This window comes from Argopecten irradians, chromosome 1 (assembly GCF_041381155.1).
Source record: "Argopecten irradians isolate NY chromosome 1, Ai_NY, whole genome shotgun sequence".
NCBI lineage: Eukaryota > Metazoa > Mollusca > Bivalvia > Pectinida > Pectinidae > Argopecten > Argopecten irradians.
Window position 1 is genome coordinate 66,730,787 of NC_091134.1, and position 26,097 is coordinate 66,756,883.

The window sequence follows — 26,097 nt, forward strand, 5'->3', positions numbered from 1 at the left end:
CAGAGTACTTTTTTTGTACTTTTTTTGGACTTAAAATTTTTCACAGAGTATGAAAAATGTTGTGTACTATTTTTGTACTTTTTTGGGACTTAGAATTTTTCATAACATCACCATTTCAGTGTACTTTTATTTTGATTTTTTTTCTACTCAAATTTTTTTTAGGGTGAGTTTTTTTTAACAAAATTAAATATTTTATTAAAAATTGTTTACAACTGAACATTAGAAAGAAATATAATTCAACTACCGGTAATTAAGATGTTTATTTAATAAGTGAATGTTGCAGATGATGTTTTGAATAATTTTACATTCTTAATGTTAAGTTTTTATTTTCATTTCTTTACCATAAATGTTTAAATTATTTCTAATCACTTAAGTGTTCACCTTAAAATATTGTTGAAATGTGTTTATATAAGTGTTCACCTTAAAATATTATTGAAATGTGTTTCCAATTCCCTTTCTCTCTAAATGAGTTAAAATGTAGTAGTATACACTAGGCCCATGTACATATATGTTACATAAAACCAATGCCTATGTGATCAGCATAAGATGCATTAAAATTAGAGTCTTAATTATCCACAGTCACATGCACACCGACACCCAAATCGCCTGTCTCTGACCAGTGGTGTCACACACAATAACGATTTACAACCAGGTAAACAAGCCAACACATGTACATTAGTCGTTCTGCCCTGACCTAACAAAACTCTCCCCTGGGTCAGACTCATGGTCCCATACGATAATAAATAGTTTTTGAAAGTATTTCCATCCTCATATAATGATTAAATGGTTTCAGTATAAAATCTCAACAAACTAACCAAAACAAATAGACATGCCGGGGATACTCTGTTGCACACACTGTTGACGTAAATATGCTATCGATCTGATTTATATGTAAAAGGAAATACAAGCTATCATAGATGAATTTGTCAATGGAATTTATCAACTCATTTGTTTACACCGACTCGACATCATAGTAGGCTAACCAACAAAACACTCACGGCTCATGTTTACGTAGGCCTGGATGTTTCTGGTCAGACATATGGTCTTATATACGATGATAAATAGCTTGTGACTATATAATCTTTCCAGCATCACAACGATGAAATTGATACTTTAAAAAGTTCCTCCAAACCATTCCAAAACAGGGGTTTTGTTTATCTTTTTTTATATAAAAATCTCGATCTTTTCACGACATGCCGGAAATGGTTCTTATTACAAATACTCTGTTGTCGTGATTATAAATTGTTTTACACCTCCCGTCAAAAGGTGGATTTATTAATATAATAGTTCATATATTTTCTGTTTTGATATATTATCACAAACTCTCAACAAAAATTTAGGAGTTAAGAGGTTTGGTTTAGACGATAAGATCGTACAACATTCTTTTGAATCACGTAAGAGGCCCACAGGTGTCTGTTTGTAATACAGCAACTAAATGTGGATTTATCAGTACACCAGTTCATTTGTTTGCGTTTTTTATTCATTGTCCTAAATTAATAATAAAACGTGAGGAATTGAAAGATTTTGTTTAGAAATATTATAGTACAGCATTCCTTTGTGAAAGACGTAAGCGGCCCCACATGTGTTTGTCACGTGATTATTTGAGCGGGAAACACAAAATGTGAAATAGCTGGCTGGCGGCCATATTTGTTTACGTCTGTCAGCTGATCTGTATCTGTATCTGTTACACCGCTATATCCCAATACTGGTAATTTTGCGGCGGGTGAGAGAGCGCAGAATTGGTTAGTAGCGCGTTTTGAGTGCTGATCTGAATGCCTCGATACTGCTGCAATGAACTACACTATTTTCCAGGTGGTTCCAATCTAGTATAGTTCTAGTGAAGAATGAGTTCTTGTATTGGTCAGTCTTTGGCGATTTAACTCTGAAGCCTCTGTCGTTGTTACATATTGATCTGTGAACGATGTTGACGGAATTAAAGTCACATAGGTTCTTAGCAGTAATTTGTTTTCCCTGTTTTTTTGGTATAAGGTAATCTGATGGAGTTATAGTTGGCACTAACCCCTCCACGACCCTGTATAGATATACGAGTCTGTTGTGTCGACGTCTGACCTCTAATGGTGGTAGGTCCAGCTTGTTGAGCATTGTTGTTACACAGCCTGTGTTGTTGGATCTATAGTCTCCCGCGATGAATCTTGCTGCACGGTGCTGTATATGCTCTAGGGTATTGATGTCGTTTTGGTAATATGGGTCCCATACTATTGATCCGTACTCTAATATTGGTCTTACTAATCCAACATATGCGCTACGCCTACTAGATTGTGGACAGCTGCGTAGGTTCCTTCTTAAGAAGCCGAGGGTGGAGTTTGCTCTTTTGGATATGTTGGTTATATGTTGGTGCCATTTCATGTCCTCAGAGATGGTAATACCTAAGTATGGATTTGATCGCACCTGTTGGAGGATGGTATTGTCCAAGTTGTAGAAGTGAGTGGTCTTTTGTTTAATACTTAGGATGTAGCATTTCTTAGCGTTAAACTTCATACCCCATGTGTTAGCCCAGGTTTCCAGGTGTTTAAGGTCTTGTTGTAAAACATGGTCGTTGTGCGATCTTATCTTCCTATAAAGGAGGCAGTCGTCTGCGAACAGGCGGGTTTGTGATTGGACACAATCAGGGAGGTCGTTGATCTGACATAGGAACAATATTGGTTGATTGCAGAATGTAAACAAACAAATATAACTGGCTGCTGGGCCAACATCGAAAGAAGGTAGGATGTTTGCACAGAGACACGAGGTTATTTATTTTTTGTTTATTGTTACAATACCATCGATCTCCTCAAACTCTAGCTGGTGAACACAGTACCGATGGAGGATGGAGTTACAGTAAGTTCATTTCTCTTACTTGTTTACTTCGTTCTGAAAGCATTTGGATGCAATTAAAACACCCAGTTTATGAAATAAGTTAGACATCATTTTTTGTTTACATAGCTGTGCTTTCTTTTTGAATGGGTTTGGCAATTATTTCATTGCCGTTCAGTTGTAAATTTCAACATCATTTCCAATTTCAAATCACAAGAAAATTTACCCGGCAGGGGGGTTTAAATGTTATAAATCAATTCAACATCCAACAAATTGTATCTGGACACAAGTTTTATTAAAAAACTATGGAACTTTCCATATCATTTTCACTTCATTATCGCCCACAATTTCGTTTTGTGGTACATAATTTATTTTATGTTTTTTTTTTTTAAACTTTACTTTATTCATCATGATTAATTAGATTGGGAAATAATATTTGTTTTCTTGAAAACATGGTTAATGAAATAGCATTATTAACTTAAATATGTGAGTGTGATTTGGATGCTCATATTCAATTATATCGTTGTTTTCACGACATTTTTTTGACAAGCAGGTATGATATTTCAATGATGTAATCCTATCATATTTACATTTTGCTGTCCATCAGTCAATTAAGTCCTGCAATTAAATCTAAATGTGTATACACATTCATACATGTGTTTCCATACAATCAGGTCATGTATATATAACCTCATATTTTTCCTTTCAGGCAAATTGCAGATCAGTGTGTGATAATGATCGAGGGCAGACTGGTTAAAGACATAACATTAATATGCCTAATTTAAACAGGTAAATATTAATAAAAGGATGGTGGTAACATGTGAATATTTAAATATTTTAAGATGACTGATATACACAATGTATGAACATTATAAAAAAAGTTATTTTACCATCTAAACATAACCTTTGCATTCCTTTTTTGTTAAGTAATATTTCATTGAGACTTACAATTTAAGTGAATTAACACTCTGAGAAAAATGTCATTTATCAGAATGGCATTAGGGTCACTGGGGTGTTGATCAGGGGTCAGGGAGTGGTCACACCTCTTTTGTTTACATAATTATCAAGCGACTACCTGGTATTTTGGTAGTTTAGTAAAACTGTACTGGGGACAAACAGGGCTGGGTTATAGATCGAGGCATGGCGTCAGGTAAAAAGGGCACGGCGCTGCGCCATGCGTACATAAAAACACTAAAATAATTTAGTTCTATAAATTGATTTTTGATTAATTAATCTAGCCATGTGCGAACTTTTTATGAGTATACTATTGTACCATATGCATTCATACTATCCATATTGCACATCCTATTTCTTTTCTTTTCAGAATACAGTAATTATGAAGAAGAAACAGTCAACAAAAACAAATGAATAGCTGATGACTGAAAATGAATGCACCTCATCAAAAAGACTGAAAATCCACAGCTGTCATCAAGCCACTTTTACAGGTAAATATTTCAATCTATCCTGGTTGCAGATTGCTATTACTAGCAATTATGTAAAAATATGGATGCCATTTTAGACACTAAAACTCAGTAATCCTGTATGGAGTGTATCTGGCTTCATTGTACGTTCATATAGGCGAATGCTTCGAAAAATAAATGGAGGAATTTACGTTGTTACATATACACATGGCATGGTATAAAATTAAAGCAAAGATTTATTTGAGCCTAACAAAAAAATAAGACATTTTAATATATCCATCAAACATTATTGTTCCAGCACAAGTCTTTGTCTTTTTTCAGGCTTTCACTGCCAGGAAAATGGAATGAAAAACAGCATGTAATGGACTTGCACTGATCAAGGGGAAAAGATTTGGACAGGATTTCATTGCATGGACATATTGAAATTTATATTGTAGACAACATTGAGACAAAACCTGATGCCAATATTCAGCAATTTACAGATGTTTTATCTCTGAATACAATGCTGTGTTGTAAATATTGAACAAAGTGTGGCCCTTAATTTATTTGTTTCTTCTGTGCATTACCATGTCCAGGTACTTTCTTTAAACTTGATGTGTGGGTCCATCTTGGTTGGATTGTGTGTCACATAAAAAACACTGCACTAACTATATAGCTAAGACAAGTCTATTTGAACAAAAAAACCAACCTTGAATTGCATCTTCATTTAAGAAAAAACATTGCTAAACTTTTTCTGTGTTATAAGAGATACTAATAGGTCCATCTAGGTGAGCTGAGGCACCTATAACCATCAATAAATAAGATTTCTATCATAGTATTTGAAATTAGTGAAAGAGTACACCTGGGTTTTCATATTGTATTCTTAATTATTTTGGTACTTTTCCACCAACATCAGTGTAAATTTTTCATACAGTTTATAATTAGTTTTGAGCTTGTTAAAAAGTACTAAAAAAGTACTGTACTTTTTTTGTACTGTTTTAGTACCTTTTGGTCTAAATAGAAAAGTACTAAAAAAGTACTGTACTTTTTTTGTACTTTTTCTAGACAAAAGAAAAGGTAAAAAAAAGTACACTGTGTGCTTTTTTTTTGTACTTTTTTTTGTACTTTTTTTTGTACTTTTTGTACTGTTTTAGTACTTTTTGGCCTACCTATAAAAGTACTATAAAAGTACTGTACTTTTTTAGTATTTTTTTGGATAAAAAAAAAGTCAAAAAACTTTTTCTAGATGAAAAAAGGTCAAAAAAAGTACACAGTGTGCTTTTTTTTGTACTTTTTCCCCTCATAGAGTACTTTTTTTGTACTTTTTGTACTATTTTAGTACTTTTTGGCCTACCTTCAAAAGTACTATTAAAGTACTGTACTTTTTTAGTACTTTTTCTGGATGAAAAAAAGTACAAAAAAGTACACATGCCACGGTCATGTGTGTTTTTTTTGTACTTTTTTCCCCCACAGAGTACTTTTTTTGTACTTTTTCTGTATGGTGTAAAACAATAGAGTGTACTAAAAGCATGCTTTTATGAGCCTGTTTTAGTACTTTTGTACTTTTTTTGACTCATTTTGGAACCGGGAGGTAAGTTCGGTTCCAAATTGAGTCAAAAAAGCATGCTTTTTTTTTTACCTTTTTTTAGTGTACTTTTTTTGCACTTTATTTCGGTATGGGCATTTATACGAATTATTCTCGTCATGAATTTCATTGTATTGGATAAACTATAGTCAATATATATATAGTCATGTTTTAAGTATTTCACAAACCTATATTAGATAAGACAATTATCTATAGTCGTAGGACAAGTATAACCCCTAATCTACGTCAGATAGGTCAGTATCTATAGCCGTAGGATATGTATCCCCCTAACCTATATCAGATAAGTCAATATCTATAGCCATAGGATATGTATCCCCCCTAACCTATATCAGATAAGTCAATATATATAGCCATAGGATATGTATCCCCCCTAACCTATGTCAGATCAGTCAGTATCTATAGTCATAGGATATGTATCCCCCCTATAGGAGATTTCAGAAAAGATGGCGATGACGTCACACAAAGGTACATCCGGGCGCTCAAAGGTACAACTCCGTATATCTACACATAAACATAGAGGGAAAACAGCCGCTTGCGATGTTTGTTTACATTTTATTGTAATAAATAGTACGACAATCCGAGAACTATTGCGTTATTTTAATTATAAAAAGGGTAAATAAAAATATTTAACAATAATATTTAGATATAAACATCTGGTATTATATACATTTTACTCCGTTTATACTCCATTTTCTACCGCCACGAGAAAAAAACGCGGTCGCCATTAGACCTACGTATAAACATTGACAGAAGTTACAAAATTGACAGAAACTACAAATTTAATTCCAAGTTTCCCAAAATATTATACTGATATTTTAATAAGCAATTACTGTTTTCTAAGTCTTACTTGGTAAAACACCTTACAATGTGTGATTATGACCAAATTAAAATTTGCCTTCGTAGATACCCCAAGCGCACTGCAGCCATTACGTACAGTACTGCCGAGATCCCGAATTTCGTCATTTTTCATAGTCACAAAATTATGTATTCTGGTTAACTTTTTCGTTAGAAATTTTGGAATTTAGTTTATAACATTCAAATGAGTCATTTAATAGTTACTTTTTATCATATTTTTAAACAAAACTTTGAGTATTTTAGAATTCTCAAAGCCGTACGCAATGTGTCCTGGTCGGCATTTATAGTAATTACGATCTACATTGTAGCTATATTCATAAATCTAAATGTAGTCTATCTAACATGTATTCAAATTATTTAAAAGTAATATCACCTCAATCTGGGACTTCACATAACGGCACATGGAATAAAAGTGATTAAAAAAATAAAAAATAAACTCATGAAATTGAACGATTTCACTATTTTATTTTTCGAGATATCGGCAGCCATACTGTATGTCTACGTACACATACATGTATATCTTCATTTATGTGTAACGGTGGTTTATACCATTCATTTAAAATAATATATACATGGGAAATAACGAAATATATATATTTTACAAGTACTTATTGAGATATGTGTTGGTAATTACGTATAAATATTATTAATTTCCCAACTATCGGCTGTTGCCCGAGGTGATCTACCAGCGAAGCCATGCACGAGCGGCCGTGGTCTGACCAGGTGGTTCACATTTCGTTATATTTATATTAAATAGTGTTATGAACAGATTTTTCGTGTATAACAGAAATATGATACATTGAAATCAATTATCTATTCATAACTTTTTCACAACATGGATTTCTACGTGTGAACAAAAAGCGGGTACGTGTGACGGCCCGGCACCGCTTCGCAAGCTGGCTTCAACATTAAATCTAAACAAATATATTTAGCAATAAACAATTGTAAATATAAATGTCTGTAACCTCTGAAACAATAAGAAACTATTTTGAAATCAGAATTTGCAAGTATGAAAGTGTATACTTTTGTCAACGTATCGATTGTGTATCAGGGATGTACGTATCTGTTATTGTTTTTATTAGTCGCCATACCGTGTTTTTGTACCTTTGAGGACCCGGATGTAAACTTTCTGTGATGTCACGCCATCTTTTCTGAAATCTCCTATTCTGTATTAGATAAGTCAATATCTATAGCCATAGGATATGTATCCCCCCTAACCTATGTCAGATCAGTCAGTATGTATAGCCACAGGATATGTATCCCCCCTAACCTATGTCAGATCAGTCAGTATCTATAGTCATAGGATATGTATCCCCCCTAACCTATGTCAGATCAGTCAGTATGTATAGCCATAGGATATGTATCCCCCCTAACCTAAGTCAGATCAGTCAGTATCTATAGTCATAGGATATGTATCCCCCCTAACCTAGATCAGATAAGCCAATATCTATAGCCATAGGATATGTATCCCCCCTATTCTGTATCAGATAAGTCAATATCTATAGCCATAGGATATGTATACCCCTAATCTATGTCAGATAAGTCAATATATATAGCCATAGGATATGTATCCCCCCTAACCTATGTCAGATCAGTCAGTATGTATAGCCATACGATATGTATCCCCCCTAACCTATGTCAGATCAGTCAGTATCTATAGTCATAGGATATGTATCCCCTCTAACCTATGTCAGATAAGTCAGTATCTATAGTCATAGGATATGTATCCCCCCTAACCTAGATCAGATAAGTCAATATCTATAGCCATAGGATATGTATCCCCCTAACCTATGTCAGATAAGTCAATATCTATAGCCATAGGATATGTATCCCCCAAACCTATGTCAGATCAGTCAGTATGTATAGCCATAGGATATGTATTCCCCCTAACCTATGTCAGATCAGTCAGTATCTATAGTCACAGGATATGTATCCCCCCTAACCTAGATCAGATAAGTCAATATCTATAGCCATATGATATGTAGTATCCCCCCTAACCTATGTCAGATAAGTCAATATGTATAGCCATAGGATATGTATCCCCCCTAACCTATGTCAGATCAGTCAGTATGTATAGCCATAGGATATGTATCCCCCCTAACCTATGTCAGATCAGTCAATATCTATAGCCATAGGATATGTATCCCCCCTTACCTATGTCAGATCAGTCAATATCTATAGCCATAGGATATGTATCCCCCCTTATCTATGTCAGATCAGTCAGTATATATAGCCATAGGATATGTATCCCCCCTAACCTAGATCAGATAAGTCAATATCTATAGCCATAGGATATGTATCCCCCTAACCTATGTCAGATCAGTCAGTATCTATAGTCATAGGATATGTATCCCCTCTAACCTATGTCAGATCAGTCAGTATGTATAGCCATAGGATATGTATCCCCCCTTACCTATGTCAGATCAGTCAATATCTATAGCCATAGGATATGTATCCCCCCTTATCTATGTCAGATCAGTCAGTATGTATAGCCATAGGATATGTATCCCCCCTAACCTAAGTCAGATCAGTCAGTATCTATAGTCATAGGATATGTATCCCCCCTAACCTAGATCAGATAAGCCAATATCTATAGCCATAGGATATGTATCCCCCCTATTCTGTATCAGATAAGTCAATATCTATAGCCATAGGATATGTATACCCCTAATCTATGTCAGATAAGTCAATATATATAGCCATAGGATATGTATCCCCCCTAACCTATGTCAGATCAGTCAGTATGTATAGCCATAAGATATGTATCCCCCCTAACCTATGTCAGATCAGTCAGTATCTATAGTCATAGGATATGTATCCCCTCTAACCTATGTCAGATAAGTCAGTATCTATAGTCATAGGATATGTATCCCCCCCTAACCTAGATCAGATAAGTCAATATCTATAGCCATAGGATATGTATCCCCCAAACCTATGTCAGATCAGTCAGTATGTATAGCCATAGGATATGTATTCCCCCTAACCTATGTCAGATCAGTCAGTATCTATAGTCACAGGATATGTATCCCCCCTAACCTAGATCAGATAAGTCAATATCTATAGCCATATGATATGTAGTATCCCCCCTATTCTGTATCCGATAAGTCAATATATATAGCCATAGGATATGTATCCCCCCTAACCTACCGTATTTTCCGGACAATAAGTCGCACCTGTGTACAAGCCGCAGAGGCCTTTTTTACGATTTTTTCAGGTTTTGTACACACATAAGACGCACCGTTACATAAGCCGCAACCAAAAGTTAGGCCCATGCACCCACGCAACCCTCTGTGTAAACGATCGATCTCTAATGAAGCACGGTAATGCTTATCGATCGATTAGAATCACGAAAACTGTCTGTAAACTTGTTCTGTAAATGTATAACAAATAAAACTCACAATGATGTAAATATCTTTAGCAAAATTGATTTGGTCATGTTTCTGTTCGTTGTTTACTCTGCCATTACGTAAGACTTCTTGTGTGTAAACAAACATGGTGGCCGTACGAATTCACGCTTACTCTCTCTCATATTTCAACATGCCGGTTAAAATACTTTCCTCATTATGCATACGATTTTCTTTTATATCTATTTTGATATACTTCGCGTATTAATTATATTGATGTGTATAGGATTACTTTATTATCAAGACTATCATTAACCTAAAATTGACTTCGTTTAGAGTGTTCTCTCTCTCAACTTGCCATCCCATGATGCAATTCACCGAAGCCTTATTTTTGTAAACTTCCGGATATGATTTTCGTGGTGTTTGCCGCTGCAGAGATCGATTAAATGATGTTTTATACGACTGTTTGGTGCTTTTTAAACATCGCTATAATGTTCTATATTACATGTAATTCACACTATAAACTTGACTGCCGATTATTTCATTGAAGTCACAGCGAAAGGATTCTGAGAAATACACATGTTGACCGTGTGTGTAACACGTGTGCAAGTTATATTTAGCAGTCATTCAGAAGATTGTTTTTTCCCTGTCTGCGGACATTTCTTTCACTCAAATAATATTTAAATAATATATTTAACTTATTGTTTGCTATTTGATGGTTTTTGACGTTTTAGTTATTATTTTCTTGGTAACGATCCTGCAGCAAATCGATAGCGAAATCAGTCCGCCATTGTGTTGTGACTGTAAACAACCACGCTTCAGTCGGCCGATTTTCCATGAATTAAACAATTTTACGATTGAACATGTATCTGGTACGTTATTATTTTTATCTTTATTATATTTTCATCACATATTATATCGTTTAAACACTTTTACAGTGATATTTTCGATGTATAACTTTACTAAACCGCTATTGTGTTGCGCTAGTAAACAAACACGTTTCAGTCGGCGGATTTTCCTTGAATTAAACAATTTTACGAATGAATATCCATCTGATATGTAATCATTTTCATCGTTAATATATTTTCATTGCATATTTTATCTTTTAAACACTTTTACAGTGATTTGTTCGATGTATAACTTTAAAAAACTGGCGAGTAAAACTTACGATTTTCACATGTGAATCACGACGTAATAATGCCAAAACATCGTCAGATTTTGGTTTTCGTCCACAGATAAGTCGCACTGGTGTATATGCCGCACTCCCGATTTTCAGGGAAAAAAGTAGCGGCTTATACTCCGGAAAATACGGTATGTCAGATCAGTCAGTATGTATAGCCATAGGATATGTATCCCCTCTAACCTATGTCAGATCAGTCAGTATGTATAGCCATAGGATATGTATCCCCCCTTACCTATGTCAGATCAGTCAATATCTATAGCCATAGGATATGTATCCCCCCTTATCTATGTCAGATCAGTCAGTATATATAGCCATAGGATATGTATCCCCCCTAACCTAGATCAGATAAGTCAATATCTATAGCCATAGGATATGTATCCCCCTAACCTATGTCAGATCAGTCAGTATCTATAGTCATAGGATATGTATCCCCTCTAACCTATGTCAGATCAGTCAGTATGTATAGCCATAGGATATGTATCCCCCCTTACCTATGTCAGATCAGTCAATATCTATAGCCATAGGATATGTATCCCCCCTTATCTATGTCAGATCAGTCAGTATATATAGCCATAGGATATGTATCCCCCCTAACCTATGTCAGATCAGTCAGTATCTATAGTCATAGGATATGTATCCCCCCATAACCTATGTCAGATCAGTCAGTATGTATAGCCATAGGATATGTATCCCCCCTAACCTATGTCAGATCAGTCAGTATGTATAGCCATAGGATATGTATCCCCCCTAACCTATGTCAGATCAGTCAGTATCTATATTCATAGGATATGTATCCCCTCTAACCTAGATCAGATAAGTCAATATCTATAGCCATAGGATATGATGTCACTGCATTTGATCTGTTTTTATTGGGAAATTTGACTTCAAAATTGGGAAAATAAGGCATTTTTAGGCTAGGGGATACAGCCGAAGTTCGGCTGTAGATTTGACAAAAAAAAACCCACTGTTTTGTGATAACGCATTCACATTAACAATCAATATCGGTCGGTTATTACAAATACTAGGCATACAGGCAGTACAGTATAGTGTAGACTTCCGATCAATTAAATCCGGATCATAATGATCAATATTTGGTTCACTTCTCCAAACCGAACCCTCTCTAAACCGACCAAAATTCTATGCATCGACCATGATCGGTTTAGGGAAGTTCCACTGTTCATTTAGATTAAATACATATAACAATCCAAACAGTTTTAACTCTTGTTATTTTTTACTGAAAACAATTTGGTAGTTTCAATTTCTTCTATATAACAAATCAATGTTGAAATGTTACCCCATACTAACTACCATTACTAAAGGTTTACAAAGGTATCTTCATTCCTCAGCCAATCTTAGAGTATATTTACCAATAAGATTCTCCATGCATCCTCAAAATGATCCTTGTCAATATTTTCTGCCATTGAGCGGAAACACTGGGACATACATTCTTCTGCAAGTCGCCATGGTAAGACTTTGACCTTCTTCACATGCTGACAATGGCCAAGTTTGGACAGTAGTATTGGGAAAATCTAAAACAGAAACACTGAGTAATCAGGGCAGCCAGTAGGGTAAAAATCGTATAGAGTCAGTGACCCTTGGTTCTAAAATCCTGAGGGTCAAATCAAATTCCTGAGAGTTAAAATATTAAACTTAAGGGTCACCATTAATCTTCTTAAATTCAGTTATATTCAGATATTTGTACAAGCTGCACTTTATTACCAATAGCATAAATTATGTTTTACAAAGTAAATATGAATATTATGTTTCTAAATATTAAGTAGAGAAAATGTAGAAAAATAAGTTTAAAAATATATTAATTTAACTACAATTAATAATCAAATATTAAATTTTTAACTTCTGGAAAAATTAACTAATTCAATTAACAACATTGTTTTATAAGAAAATATGATTAATGATTTTTTTACAGAAACATATACATGTATCTATAGATAAATGATGATTAGGCTGTTTTATTATTCATAGATAATACAGATATTTCTAGGTTTGAAATCAAAATGTTATTAATTCAGCAGTATTTCTGAAATGGTCTTTTAAAAATAAACATAATGTTTTAATCTATTTTGGGTTTTTTTTCCACGAGGCCAGAATGTGCTTGAAAATTCTGCATGGAGTATTTTTGCGTCTGCTATACGAATGCACTGTGACACCTCTTCACATATATATGCCCTGTGATGTACTGAACCGATCTTGATATAAACATTCACATCATGGCGGCTTTATTACTGACATGGCCTCTGACACTGCTTTAATTTATATCACATTTTGTGGCAAAATACAAGTGATATGGGAGAACACAGTCATGACCCAAATTAAATTTTAAAAAGTCTAGCCAGAAATTGACATGATCCAGATCGACCTCATGTCATTTTCTACACAGGTTTATACGTTACCTGAGCTAAGCTAATGTTAATTAAATGATACAAAGTTCAAGTGAATGTACAGGGTGTCCCAAAAAAACATGTCCCAACTTTGACAGGTAATAACTTTTGCAACACTAAACTTTTTATGAAAATTCAAAATGATTTAGAAAGCAGGAGTATCCAAATTTAACTTAATTGGGTACAAATGTACATATAAAATCATCATTTTGTGCAATGACGTCATAATAGAAATGATGACATCATCGATGATGTTACATTTTAGTGACTTTCTAGCACCATGAAGATTCAGGCTGAAGATATTTAATTATACAATGCGGTTGGAAAATCCACTACTTTAGTAAATGAAATTTTATGAAAATGTCACCCAGGTATGCAGTCCACTTCCAGGAAGTAGATTTACAGAATTGTGAGGTGGTGAGGAATTTCAGGGACAGAATTCATCATGTAATCGAAAAGAAGGGTGGACACCTCCCGCCCATTCTTAAATGAAAGTTATTGATTTTCTGGACAAATTGCGAAATTAGCGAAATATGACATTTTCTCAATTTTCAATATAAGTATTAACAAAACAATATTTGTCCGGGTTGTTATATATCATTGTACAGAGCAGATCATCAGCTTGCTAATGGTATATAGATCAAATTCCTCCGTCTATCAAAACATTTTTATAAAGCGTCAAACTCAGGACATGTTTTTTGGGACACCCTGTATGTTCAACCATCCAGACCACTTTAATCTATTTATTTGTTAAACAGTGTTTCAAAAATGAACTTACAACAATGTTGGCAGAAACGGTTTTTTTCTTTTACACATTTTTGAGTCGTTCTATTCGAAAAAATGTATGCCCCTGGGGCGTTTAGTGGAATAGATACGGTACTTCTATCTATTGTGTACCAATATAATAAAACCTTTCTCACCTTGCCTGCACAGCTGTGGAGTTGTCTTTTGACACCTTTCAACATCTCAAACATCAACCGACCTAATCCATCAACATTCTGAATCAAATAATATACGTATGTATAAAGTCAGGCCTAAGTAATATGTCTTAAAAAGATACCAAGAGTTGGTTTGAATTACACATTAATAAAACAGCCAAATTTCCAAGTTTTCCATCAGACATGTGATACTATAAAATCCATTTCAAACATGATAGGAGCATAGATTAGAGATGAATATCAAATCAATAAAAAAATTATCAAATCAAATAAACTTGATATATATACATAAAATCAATATTTTTTTAAAAATTTGTGTAGATCATAAGAGTACTATAAGATTACTTACTTCTGGTGATTCTGACAATGATTTAAAAAGAAAATCAAACAACTTCCCATGATCCTTCACCTGAAAATAACAACAAATCAGCATGGCCTGTAAAACTCGATCAAAAGAATATCAACAATGACAGCACTATCTCACATAAAGATTTCTTTTAAACTAGATCAGTCTGTAAAACTTCCATGACACGTCTTTGTATGATATTGAAACAGGACATGACAGGACCAAATCTGGCGCGACAGTCATGGACATGGCTCCATCCCCAAATCATACAGCAGGGGCACACAAATCTTTTAACTGCCAGACGTACCTGATGATATTTAAAAATCTAACAAATATTGAAAATTATCTTGTATAAAGGTCATTTGTTTGAAGAAATTAAAATGAAGCACTAATAAATTTAATGAATATAGCTGAAATTGTAACCTTAAATGAGGGTTAAAATATTCACAGCTTTTGAAGTTATTACTATTTTATAACTAAAGGCCTTCTTCAAGATTTATAGATGCTTCACTTTTCTTGCATTATTTAGAAAAAATATCAAACTATGTCATCTTACCTTTCTCATCAGAAATGCAAAACTTTCCGCTGCAAATTGTCGAATATATTGTTTGTTGTCTTCGCTCAGCAAATTTGAGAAATACCTGGTGGGTAGGATTCACATCAATAAGGCAATGATTCTACATGATAAACATTCAAGTAGTTTGGTAGCATACAACCCTTAGTTGTTTCAATTCAATTTACAGATTATAATATACTTCACTCTAGTTATCAAATGCAATCAATCCAAATGATAGTTACATTCAAAAATAGTTTCTGAGGGATCCATACAAGTTTATCATACAACCATGGTTCATTTTCCCCTTGTCAAGTTGAGCAGTCACATCATTGAGACATGAAAATGTCTTCCAGCACAAGGACAGCAGAAAATGCTATTCAATACTTACCCATAGACAACTTCCATATCCTTCAGCAGATAGCGCCACAGGAACTTAAAGATATAGGAGAGAGCAGAAAAAAGCTTTTCCATCAAGTCTGTGTCTTGAATGTTTCGGTTCAATAGCTCCACCAGGAGGGAGAAGAAGTCAGGAAAGTGTTTGTAGAAGTCATGTTGGAGGTCGCGAGCCAGCTGGACCAGTAAGCTGAGGAGATATAGTCAATTAATAATATCTAGGAACAATAATATTGGTTACATGGTATGGATTTTATCAGGATAAACTGTACTTATTGGAAATATTGCTAAAATTTGAAATAACAATCCATCAGAAATGGTTCCATTTATCACTTCCTAAAACATTGCATTGAATTTAAAGTAAAACATAGCAAATCAAACTTTAGCAATCTTGCTTTGATATTGGCAACAATTCACTTATTATAAAATTACCTGTTATTAATTGATTCAACTTTTGCTAACAAATCAATGTCAATAAAATGAACAAAGTACCATCCAGGTGACAATGACCAGCTATCTTGTTAAAGCAAACCTATCATTGTGATTTCATTTTTCTTATTAAATCTGTCAAACATTACATGTCACATTGTAAACTCTAACACTACTTACTCCAGCAATGGTTCATATGCCAGTGTGTTCTGGACCATAAGGTGCTTTTTAAGTGCTGCCACGATCTGGGTCTGTGTAATAATAATCATTCAAACTTCAGTCATACCAGAATCTCATACAATATATAGATAAGTAAGTCTTTTGTCTTTAAAATTCCATTATCTTATCCTATATATATGCCATGATATGTAAACGTTTGCAGTGAATTTTAAATAGGCCTGATTCTGAACAGCGATCGTCCTTCCAATTCACGTGTTTACTAAGACAGACATGTAGTTGTGATCGTAAACAATAACCGAATTTGAATATTTTAAAATAACTATACGATTATTAAAACTTCTGGATTAAAATGACATTGCTTATGATGCTGTTTCTTCGTTTTGATTCATTGGTGAATGGGCGCATGACTCTTGGAAAAATGTGCGTTTCCCTTTCAGACTTACGTTACAACTGCCCTAGTATTGTTTATATGTTAATTTGTCATAATATTTGATTAAATTTTACTCATACGTCTTCATTATTATTATAAATACTTGAACATCTTGCTATTACCCATCTGTCATACGACTGTTACAACAATGACAGGACATTAAAAAATCCAAGATGGCGACCTCATAGATCTGTGGTATAGACAAGGTACGTCGTCGAGTGTGACTTGGTCTGTAATACTAGTTTTAGTGTTTGTCTGCGAGATGACAGGTGACCCTGCAGTGGTTTTGGCTCTTACTAGGTGTACGTACCCTTAGTCGCTATGTTAGCCGTACTCTGGGGGGTTCAGCCTAGGGTTTACGGAGGGATATCGTGTCTGGTTTGACAGGTGTCTGCTTCGGGTTGTTTATGTTGGCCATCTTGTGAGGTGGGCCGGGGTCGGTTGTGTTATGCAATGTGATTGGTTGAGGCTTCAGCGGTGGAGCCAGTCGCTGAGTCTTATAGCTACTTTCGGTTTCATTCCGGGTAGGTTCTCTGGGGTCATGGGGCATAAAAGTCACGCACGTGTGTAAGGCCGTGCCTTTCTTGCCAGAGATTTGGTGAGTTCCAGTGGACTTTCTGCTGTTATTACTGATGCTTTGAGACCAAAGCGATACTGGATGGGGACATAGCTGTATGCACGCTCCGAAAACGGAGTGATAGTTTAGTGACACTTTGAGAACAGAGTGTTATAGGCCACTATTCAACCATGTAGACGGGGCTTAGATCATTACACGTAGTACTGGTAGTTGGTATTACGCTCGGAGACCCGAGCACGGGGCAGGACTTTATTAGTTAATAGTACTAGTCTAGTATAGGGCTGGGAGTCTTTTACAGTTGTATATTCGGGTTAATCTTTAGTAAACTTGTCAGTAACATGTACCACGGGAGGGGGTTGGAAGTTTCGCCCGTCTCGAAGGCAGTTAGAGTTATAAACATACTGTAGGTCTATCAAAGCGTAATGTTAGGGACAGGCTGCTATTAATAGCAGCCACCACAGTCAGTAATTGTGCAGGAAGTGCTCAGGAACCATGAATTAGTCCTTCAGTAGTCTTTATTTTTGGTTTTGTTTACCTTTAGTTATTTTTGTTAATATTTATTCTGATTTATTTATTTTTCTACTGGCTTTACACCTAAGTTAACTGATTTTTCTATGTTATATATTATTTGTTTATTTACTTTTGTTGCACCATGATTACATTATAAATTAAATATGTGGAACTTAAACTTTGGTGTTGTTGTGGGTCTTTCCTAACACTTCGGCTAATCAGGAGGAAAAGAACCGGAAGGCGCGCTTGAGAGTTGACTGTTGGCCACTGATTTTCTGCTATATTCTGGTTTTGGCCTTGTACCATTTGTAAACTTTAAAATTACACAACGCGAAGTCATTTGGGTGGCAAACTCTCATCTCCCGACCCCGCCTACTACAGATCGATGTTATCAGGCGGGTTGTCTGCAAATAAGACCCCCCACCACTTTTGACCTCTATTTCTTCTCTGGGAGGGGGTCTTATTTGCAGTGAAATACAGTATATAGCAATGTACAGTAAAATCAACTATATTTGTTGCTGTAATAAAAATGGTGGTTCCCTCTATTGTATGGAGTATCACACATGTGCTTCAATCCATCTATAGCAATATCATATGTTTTATACATGTAAGACAGAATGAACTGGCAAAGAATTGTGGCTGTGCATCTCAACATCTATTCTGGTGTAAATGTTAGAGATAATGAAGGGAATGAGGACAGATGTCAAGGAGACACCATGAGCCAGGGTTTATTATTAAGATGGAACAGTAAAATACTGATTCTCAATCTGTGGGGATCTTAAACAAGTACAAATCAGGGCATCCAGTAGGATCAAAATCTCAAGAGTCTGTGACCCTTAGCTGTAAAATCCTGAGGGTCAAATCAAATTCCTGAGGGTCAAAATATTAAACTTAAGGGTCAATTATTAATCACGTTAAAATTCAGTTACATTTAAATAATCAATTTTATAACCAATAACATTGATAATGGTTAAAAAAGTTAATATGACTTAATATGTTTCTATAGAAAGAGTAAAAAAAAAATGATAATAATTATTATATAAAATATTGATTAACTTCAGTATTCATGTAAATATTTCAATTTTTTAATTATATTTAATTATCTAAATTCTGGAAAATTTAAAGGACATTTTTGAGCTTCTGATCATAAATATATTATTTAATCAACAACATCATTTTATAAAAAAAATGATTATTTTTTTCCAAAAAAAAAAGAGTCTGTTTTATAAATCATAGTTGCGACTGTTATTTTTTGTTTGAAATCAAAATGCTATTAATTCAGCTGTATTTCTAAAACGATCTTTTAATAATAAAGACATTGTTTTTATTTATTTTGTGTTGCGTTTTCACGTCAAACCACTTTTCATATTTGCCGCCAAAAACAAATTAGAAACTGTAACAGGAACGATTTACACTTCTCACACTCCAAAACTGATGGTTTGTGGGTAATGTACATGTAGGGTTATTCAGGTTAACAACAAAATGGCTACCGCAGCATGCATCAAACTAGGGCTATCTACGATCTCATCTCTATTGTATACCTGCTTACAAGTTATATAACATTAATTTATTGCAATTGGAATCTAATATAGCTTTGATTAAAATGTGATTGCTGATAAGAATGTGCAGTTTTAGCGGATTGGAGGCGGGTATGTACTCAGTACAGGTGTGACTTCTTCACCTGTGCTCTAATTAGCAAATTACGGTCGGACTATGTCACAGTTGAGTGAATCTTATAATTGGCTTTGGGTATTCTATCAATTAGTGTCACTGACCCTTGCTAATATGTATACACTTTATTGGGGGATGAGCATCACATAATACACACATACACAAGTCTGATGGGCAGTGGTAGTAAAAATGTGAAGCGTCAGATTGACGCACGGCATGCAAAGATAATTTTTGCTGCGTCAATGACCCGAGGTCTCAGGTTAATGGATGCCCTGCAAATATGTTGTACCTGTGGTGAACTTACCTCATTATGGACAAGCTGTGTAAAGGACTGGACCTGATCGGATATCTCCTGTCGGAAATCAACTGTAACACACATTTACTATCAGTGTACTAACACTATACAGGGATTCACATTGTCTTAATTAGCCAGTTAATCCCTTAACTACTGTAACAGTAAAACATGGGTCTTCTTTAAAGAACTAACAAGACACTACAGACCACTGCTTCTGTTTTGTTTAATAAATTGTCAAGGATCCTTGTGACTGAACTTGGTGTATGTAAGAGTATTTTACTTTGTATATTAATTCAAGTATTCTAACATTGCAAGACTCAATGAGTTTAGGAATTATATATATACAACACAACACACATTATGAAATTGAGCACGGTAATTGTTGACAGTGTTCTAGGTAATACATACTGAAGTGTGCTGTACAGTTTAGTTCCAGCCATTTCTCCAAAGCTTCACCAAAATAAGTAGACTGCTCCTGTCATAGAACAATATGGATACTTATATGGAATCAGATATTACTTTTAACAATCATATTGTTGTGTATCTGAAAAAAGGTATAAAGTTCCATTCGAATTCACTAAGAATTTTTACAATGATATCTCAATCTAATTGACACATGATCAGATTCCTGATATAGTATAACATATATGAATCAATACCTTGCTTTATCTACATGATTATATGTACTAATATATACTTACCCCTGGCGTATCGTCATGGTGTCTAATCTTGTGAATGACATCGATATTGATATCTGAAATCCTTTCAGAAAATGTCTGGAACTACAAAATAAAAAGTATTAAGCATTTTGTTAATCAGAAATTTTACATTACCTTCTAGGACGCATTTTCATAATATGGCCTCGTAGAATTCGAACCTTCTGTAGAATTAAATAATGGTAAAAATATATTGCAGAAACACGGTCACCAGACAGACTGAAACATTGTTTTTGGTATATATAACCAGATGCATACTTGTGATCATATCACATATTATATCTGGAAAATATTTTGGAAATAACTTGAAAGTAGAAGAAAACTACACGTATATGGCCATTTCGTAAACATAAACATTAAACACGTGTATTTTCAATTTTGGTCAAGGAAAAAATGCGGGGACCCTATACAAATACAAAATCATCAACAGCCTAATCGTTACTTACTCTGAAAGTATTCTCAGATCTGTGGTATGATGATTTCCCCATTTTTACTGAAACTTAGGTAAACTTTCAAATATCAATCAGTCGCATGTGGCATCATGTGGGCAGCCATATTGAGAATGAACTACCGTTCGTTACAAACGTCGGAGTGATCAGATCGATTTGTGTCAAGCATCCGGTTGACGTCGAGTCCGATGTCAAGACATGGATTATGCTGAATCGAAAGTAACTGCTAAAACAACTTACTTTTACGGGACTGCAAAATGTGTTATTTAAATGGTAAGACAGATAAATATTCCTTGATTAAGATCAAAAGCATATATCATTTTAGCAGGTTTATATGTGCAATGGCGAACTGGGAAAGGGGTCGTGATGGCTAAAATCAAATGAGTTCTTCTGAAAAGATCCAGACGTGTTTTGTTTAGCCTGTCAGTCCTGTAAGGTAATACAAAAACAAAAATCGTATACACTAGGGAATAATTTAAACATCATCCAAAAGGGGAAATTGTATGAAACTGTGTATCATTACAGAATGCAATGAAAAAAATGGAATTTTGTGGATTTTGTGAATACAAAGCCATTTTTTTTTGTTTATTTTTTTATTCTTGTATTCACACTTTATCGTTTATTCCCCGACTCCCATTTGTGAAGAAAGAATATGTATTTCCTTAATAGATAATTCATTTTTGTCAGCTGATTTTATTGGAAGCTGCAAGGAATATTAATTATTTGAGCACCATCTAAGGATCTTTACCAAAAAGTTGAATAAATGCAAAAATGAAAAAAAATGCTGATGCTTCAAATGGATTTAAAACAACATGGGATCAATGGCAACGGTCATTGTATTATCAAAAGGAATGTATAAATATTATTCGAATGACAAGAGTGTTTGAACAGCTCACAGTAATATAATGAGCTTATACTGAAAAAGCATCATATCTATGCATTACACATATGGTCATGAAAACTTCACCTGTCAGTGTACAGACCTAAATGTTGAAGAGTTTTTCTTATATTTTCCTGTATGCGCTACCTTAGAAATGACTCACAAGTAATATATTTTAGTACAAAAACATAGAGAAAGATGTATAACAATGTAAAAGGCCCATATGAGTAGATACTGAGTTCATTACTTACAGGTTAGCAAACAAACTTTGCCTAAAAACAACCCACACAACTAGAACATAGAGAGTTTAAGAGTTTCAAGGCTGAACAGCTCATGAATCTGAAATTAAACTAATGAAATAGAAGTAGAAGTGTTTCTTTATAGTTTCCAAGCCAAATAAATGTACCGGTAGAAGTTATGGAAACAACCATTCTCTTCCTGTCCAATCTATTGACTTTTAAGCTCTATCTCAAATTGATATACATTTTGCTTGACTTTTCCTTATCTTATTTTACTTCATTAGCAGTATCGTAGATAGACTTAATGGATGATAAAGTCCTTTTCATTATTTCTACTCTAAGATGCCATGTAATAAATTCATAATGTTATGTATTTGGTCACATCTCATCATTTGTAGCATAGTTAAACTAACTTAGATAAAGAAATTGATTAGGAAATGTACATTCTAATTGATTTCCTTCAGGATGACTGGTCTGAGGCCCTTAGACCCTGATGGAAAGTGTACCTGTTGTGGACCTAACGTCGCTGAGATCCAGCCTCTCTACCCTCACACTACAAAGTGATGCCTTGTCTTGCAGAAAAGCTCTAGCTAAGGTCAGTATATGGAGAGGTGTCCATCATGGAATGAGGGGAGGAAAAAAGAATGTGTTACAATGTATACATGTTTGTCTTGTCCAGTCATGTCGTAACCATCCTATCTTATCCCACCCTGTCCTGTTCCATCCTGATATATTTGGCCAAAGGAAAGGGCAATTAACTCTTGCAGACTTTGTGGTATTTATGTCATTAGATGTGTAGCGGATTTTAATTGTAAATAGTGATACAGTTGCCTTCTACCTTCACTCTAGGGGATTTCCCTTTTGCTCAGTCCATAGAGCAACTGACCAGTAAGTTAAGGGTCGCAGTTTCCAGCCCGATGGTGGCACACACACTACTCTAACACTGTTACAAACGCACACTTTTGAATCAGATCTTTATATTCTATTCTTTTCGAGTAATTTATTAATGAAAATCAAGAGAATACTTTGTAAATTGCTTGACCAATGCAACACAATATAATATCTAATGGAAGACAATTATATGTTTAAATCTTTACTTTCAGGTTCTTGCTGCAAAAACAAACGGCATGAATTTGACGGATATGGTACCCAAGATATTGAAGCTTTTAGCTCACCCAGACCTCATAGCAAAGAAGATAGTATATTCTATCTTAACAGAATATGCACATAAACAGCCTGATATTGCATTACTTGCTATCAACACTCTAACTCAAGAATGTTCTCATGGCAATCCAATGGTTCGTGGCTTAGCTTTGAAAACAGTTTGTTCACTGAACCACGAGAATTTCTTTGAGTTTGGTCAAAGTGCTGTTATTTCTGCCTTGAGGGATAGCAGTGCATATGTACGGAGGGTAGCGGTGAACTGCTGTGGGAAGCTTCATTATAGATCCCCAAACATTTGTCAGGAGAGTGGCCTAACAGACAAACTCTACCACATCATACGGGACCCTGACCCCATCGTTGCTGTCAACGCCATCATGACGTTAGAGGAAATTCTCAAAGAAGAAGGAGGACTGGTTGTAAATAAAAACATAGCACATTATCTTTTGAACAAGCTTGAGAGCCTGACTCCATGGGGACAAATATACACGATGAACATCTTAGTTAAATATACACCAAAGTCTGAAGATGAAATGTTTGACATTCTGAATATGCTAGATAAATACCTGACTCATAATAGCTGTAGTGTGTCCCTTGCTTGTTTGAAGTTGTTTAGTCACCTTATCAAAGACTTTCCCCATTTAAAGCCAGAGGTGTTGAAGAAAAGTCTCACAGGTATTTGCTCTGTTTTAACATCAGGAAACCATGAACTTATATATTGTGTTATTGAAGTTTTGGAGGAGTTCATGGAGAAAGCCAGTGATATAATTGTCCCTCAGTATAAAAACCTGTTCTGTAAGTACAAAGAGCCTGCTTATCTTAAACAGAAGAAGATAAACATGTTGCCATCACTTGTGACCAATGATAATGGAAGTGAGATTTTAGATGAGCTCTGCCTTTATACCACCGACTCTTCCAAGTCCGTTTCTCTTAGTGCTATCACGGCCATGGGAACAGTAATAATGGTCCAGCCTTCCACAGCGAAGCACTGTTTTACCAAGTTCAGGCATCTGATAGAGACAGATGTAGGCTACATTCTGTCCAACACCCTCCAAGTCTTACAGCGCATAGACATGCGCCACATTGAGGAATTCACAGAACTTCTAACTCTCATCACAACCAAATCCGACCTCCTACAAGACGACGCTGGCAGATGTGCCTTCTTGGTCATACTTGGTCGATATGGAGATAGAGTTATGGATAGCACATATATCCTTGAGGATTTCCTGGAAACCTTTGGCGAAAACAACATGATGAGTCCTGTGGTACAGTTACACACGCTGACTACAGCAGTGCAGATGTTTTTCCACCACCCAGGGGTCTGTCAGGGCATGCTAGGTGAGGTCCTGGAGGCAGGGGTAGCATCCTCCGACAAAGCCGTACAGGATCAGGCCATATTTTACTATACACTAATGGCTACTGATGTAAATGCTGCAAAGGCAATCTTAATGTGATATTCTAAAGTTACAGTATTAAACCATGATATTCATTGTCAGTGACCAAACTGCTGTACATGAAACTTAATTGAACTGTCCATAAAGACATAAATTTACAATTTCTAATAAAATATTGCATAATGCAAACAATAACAATAATTGCTATTTGATTAATGTAAAATACTAGTATGAATGTGATCAGGAAAATTGTTGTTCAATAAGATAAATATGTACACCTTTGTGACCTTTTACACCTTGACTGTTATATAGGACATGGTTACCTCAGTATCGTTTTAGGTAGAAATATTGTAATGTATACACGATGTACATTAAAATGCGATTATTTATTTCTTGTCTGTATATCTATAAAGTACTATAGTTCTTGATATCAAATCAGGAATCAAAGGATCACCATGAGATAGCCTTTTGCCTGTAACCTTATCACGTTTTCAATGTTTCAATATTGATATAAAGATATAGAGACTTGATATCGAGTCTGCATCCTGTTGGAATTGATTAAGCTGATTTTTCATCTTAGATCATGATGGTAAGATTTGCTAAAACTTAATGGTCACTTTCAATATATTATAACAGCTGACTGTTAATTTCCATTGATCTCTTTTTAAAATTGCCTCATTTTTGACATCATTGGTCACCTGGTATCCATGTAATCAGCCAACAGAGCGTTCTGTGGTTTCTGAGGGTGCATTTTCTACATCACAAATATAATGCTCAAATAATAGGATTTCCACAATTGTCATGTCATTGGCCTTTTACCAAATTTAACATATATACATACTGTTTGATTTTATAGCACACTAATATAAATGGCATGGAAAGTTGGAGCTTGCTTTAAACTTTGGCGGCTACCATGTAGGGCAAAACTAAAATTTGATTTTGTATCTTTAGACTCTTTTTCCTTGGGTTATTTGAATCAAAAGAAAAGGTAGAAAATTTATGTTGAAAAAAGTAATTCTTCAAAAAGTAGGTATTTCTCTTCAATATCAAATCCTAAATTCCCGATTTATATTGGCATAGCCAAATATTACACCAAGCATATATTATAAGCTTTCTGACTATCCTTATTATTGGTTGGTAGATTTGACAGTATAACCTGATGTAGATGAGATGATGTTTTAGATGACGCTAGATAACTAGCTTATAGTTTGTATGAAGTTGTCACTTAATCACCTGTTATCAAGGTAATTATTTTACTGTCCTGTTAAATTCTTTGTCAACTACACATAAGAACTAGAAAATTTAGTTTAAAATAATTTGTAAATATGCTTT

General features: G+C 34.8%; 2 protein-coding genes and 1 long non-coding RNA gene across 4 annotated transcripts in view; 2 read left to right on the forward strand and 1 right to left on the reverse strand.

Moving 5' to 3' along the window:
- The window catches only part of LOC138309486 (small subunit processome component 20 homolog), a 114,689-nt gene extending 93,467 nt beyond the window's left edge, over positions 1-21,222 (reverse strand). The window contains exons 1-10 of the mRNA XM_069250732.1: positions 21,089-21,222; positions 20,628-20,708; positions 20,335-20,401; positions 19,936-19,997; positions 16,444-16,514; positions 15,830-16,024; positions 15,442-15,526; positions 14,889-14,948; positions 14,522-14,599; positions 12,570-12,731 (exon numbers count right to left, since the gene is read on the reverse strand). Of these exons, the coding sequence (XP_069106833.1) occupies positions 12,570-12,731; positions 14,522-14,599; positions 14,889-14,948; positions 15,442-15,526; positions 15,830-16,024; positions 16,444-16,514; positions 19,936-19,997; positions 20,335-20,401; positions 20,628-20,708; positions 21,089-21,130 (903 nt within the window). The 5' untranslated portion in view covers positions 21,131-21,222. The remainder of the gene's footprint in view (positions 1-12,569; positions 12,732-14,521; positions 14,600-14,888; positions 14,949-15,441; positions 15,527-15,829; positions 16,025-16,443; positions 16,515-19,935; positions 19,998-20,334; positions 20,402-20,627; positions 20,709-21,088) is intronic.
- Positions 352-4,763, forward strand: LOC138306014 (uncharacterized). 2 transcript variants are annotated; one of them, XR_011205763.1, is made up of 4 exons: positions 352-2,838; positions 3,524-3,603; positions 4,139-4,259; positions 4,557-4,763. It is a non-coding gene; the product is annotated as an uncharacterized lncRNA (long non-coding RNA). The 2 variants fall into 2 exon arrangements; XR_011205758.1 differs by lacking the exon at positions 352-2,838 and having other exon boundaries at positions 2,845-3,603.
- A 23-nt stretch (positions 21,223-21,245) lies between the features above and the next one.
- On the forward strand, positions 21,246-25,853 carry LOC138305996 (AP-4 complex subunit beta-1-like). The gene is made up of 3 exons (XM_069246309.1): positions 21,246-21,364; positions 22,675-22,805; positions 23,314-25,853. The coding sequence occupies exons 2-3, from the start codon at positions 22,704-22,706 to the stop codon at positions 24,823-24,825; spliced, it is 1,614 nt and encodes a 537-aa protein (XP_069102410.1). The 5' UTR covers positions 21,246-21,364; positions 22,675-22,703; the 3' UTR covers positions 24,826-25,853.
- Positions 25,854-26,097: the final 244 nt, after the last annotated feature.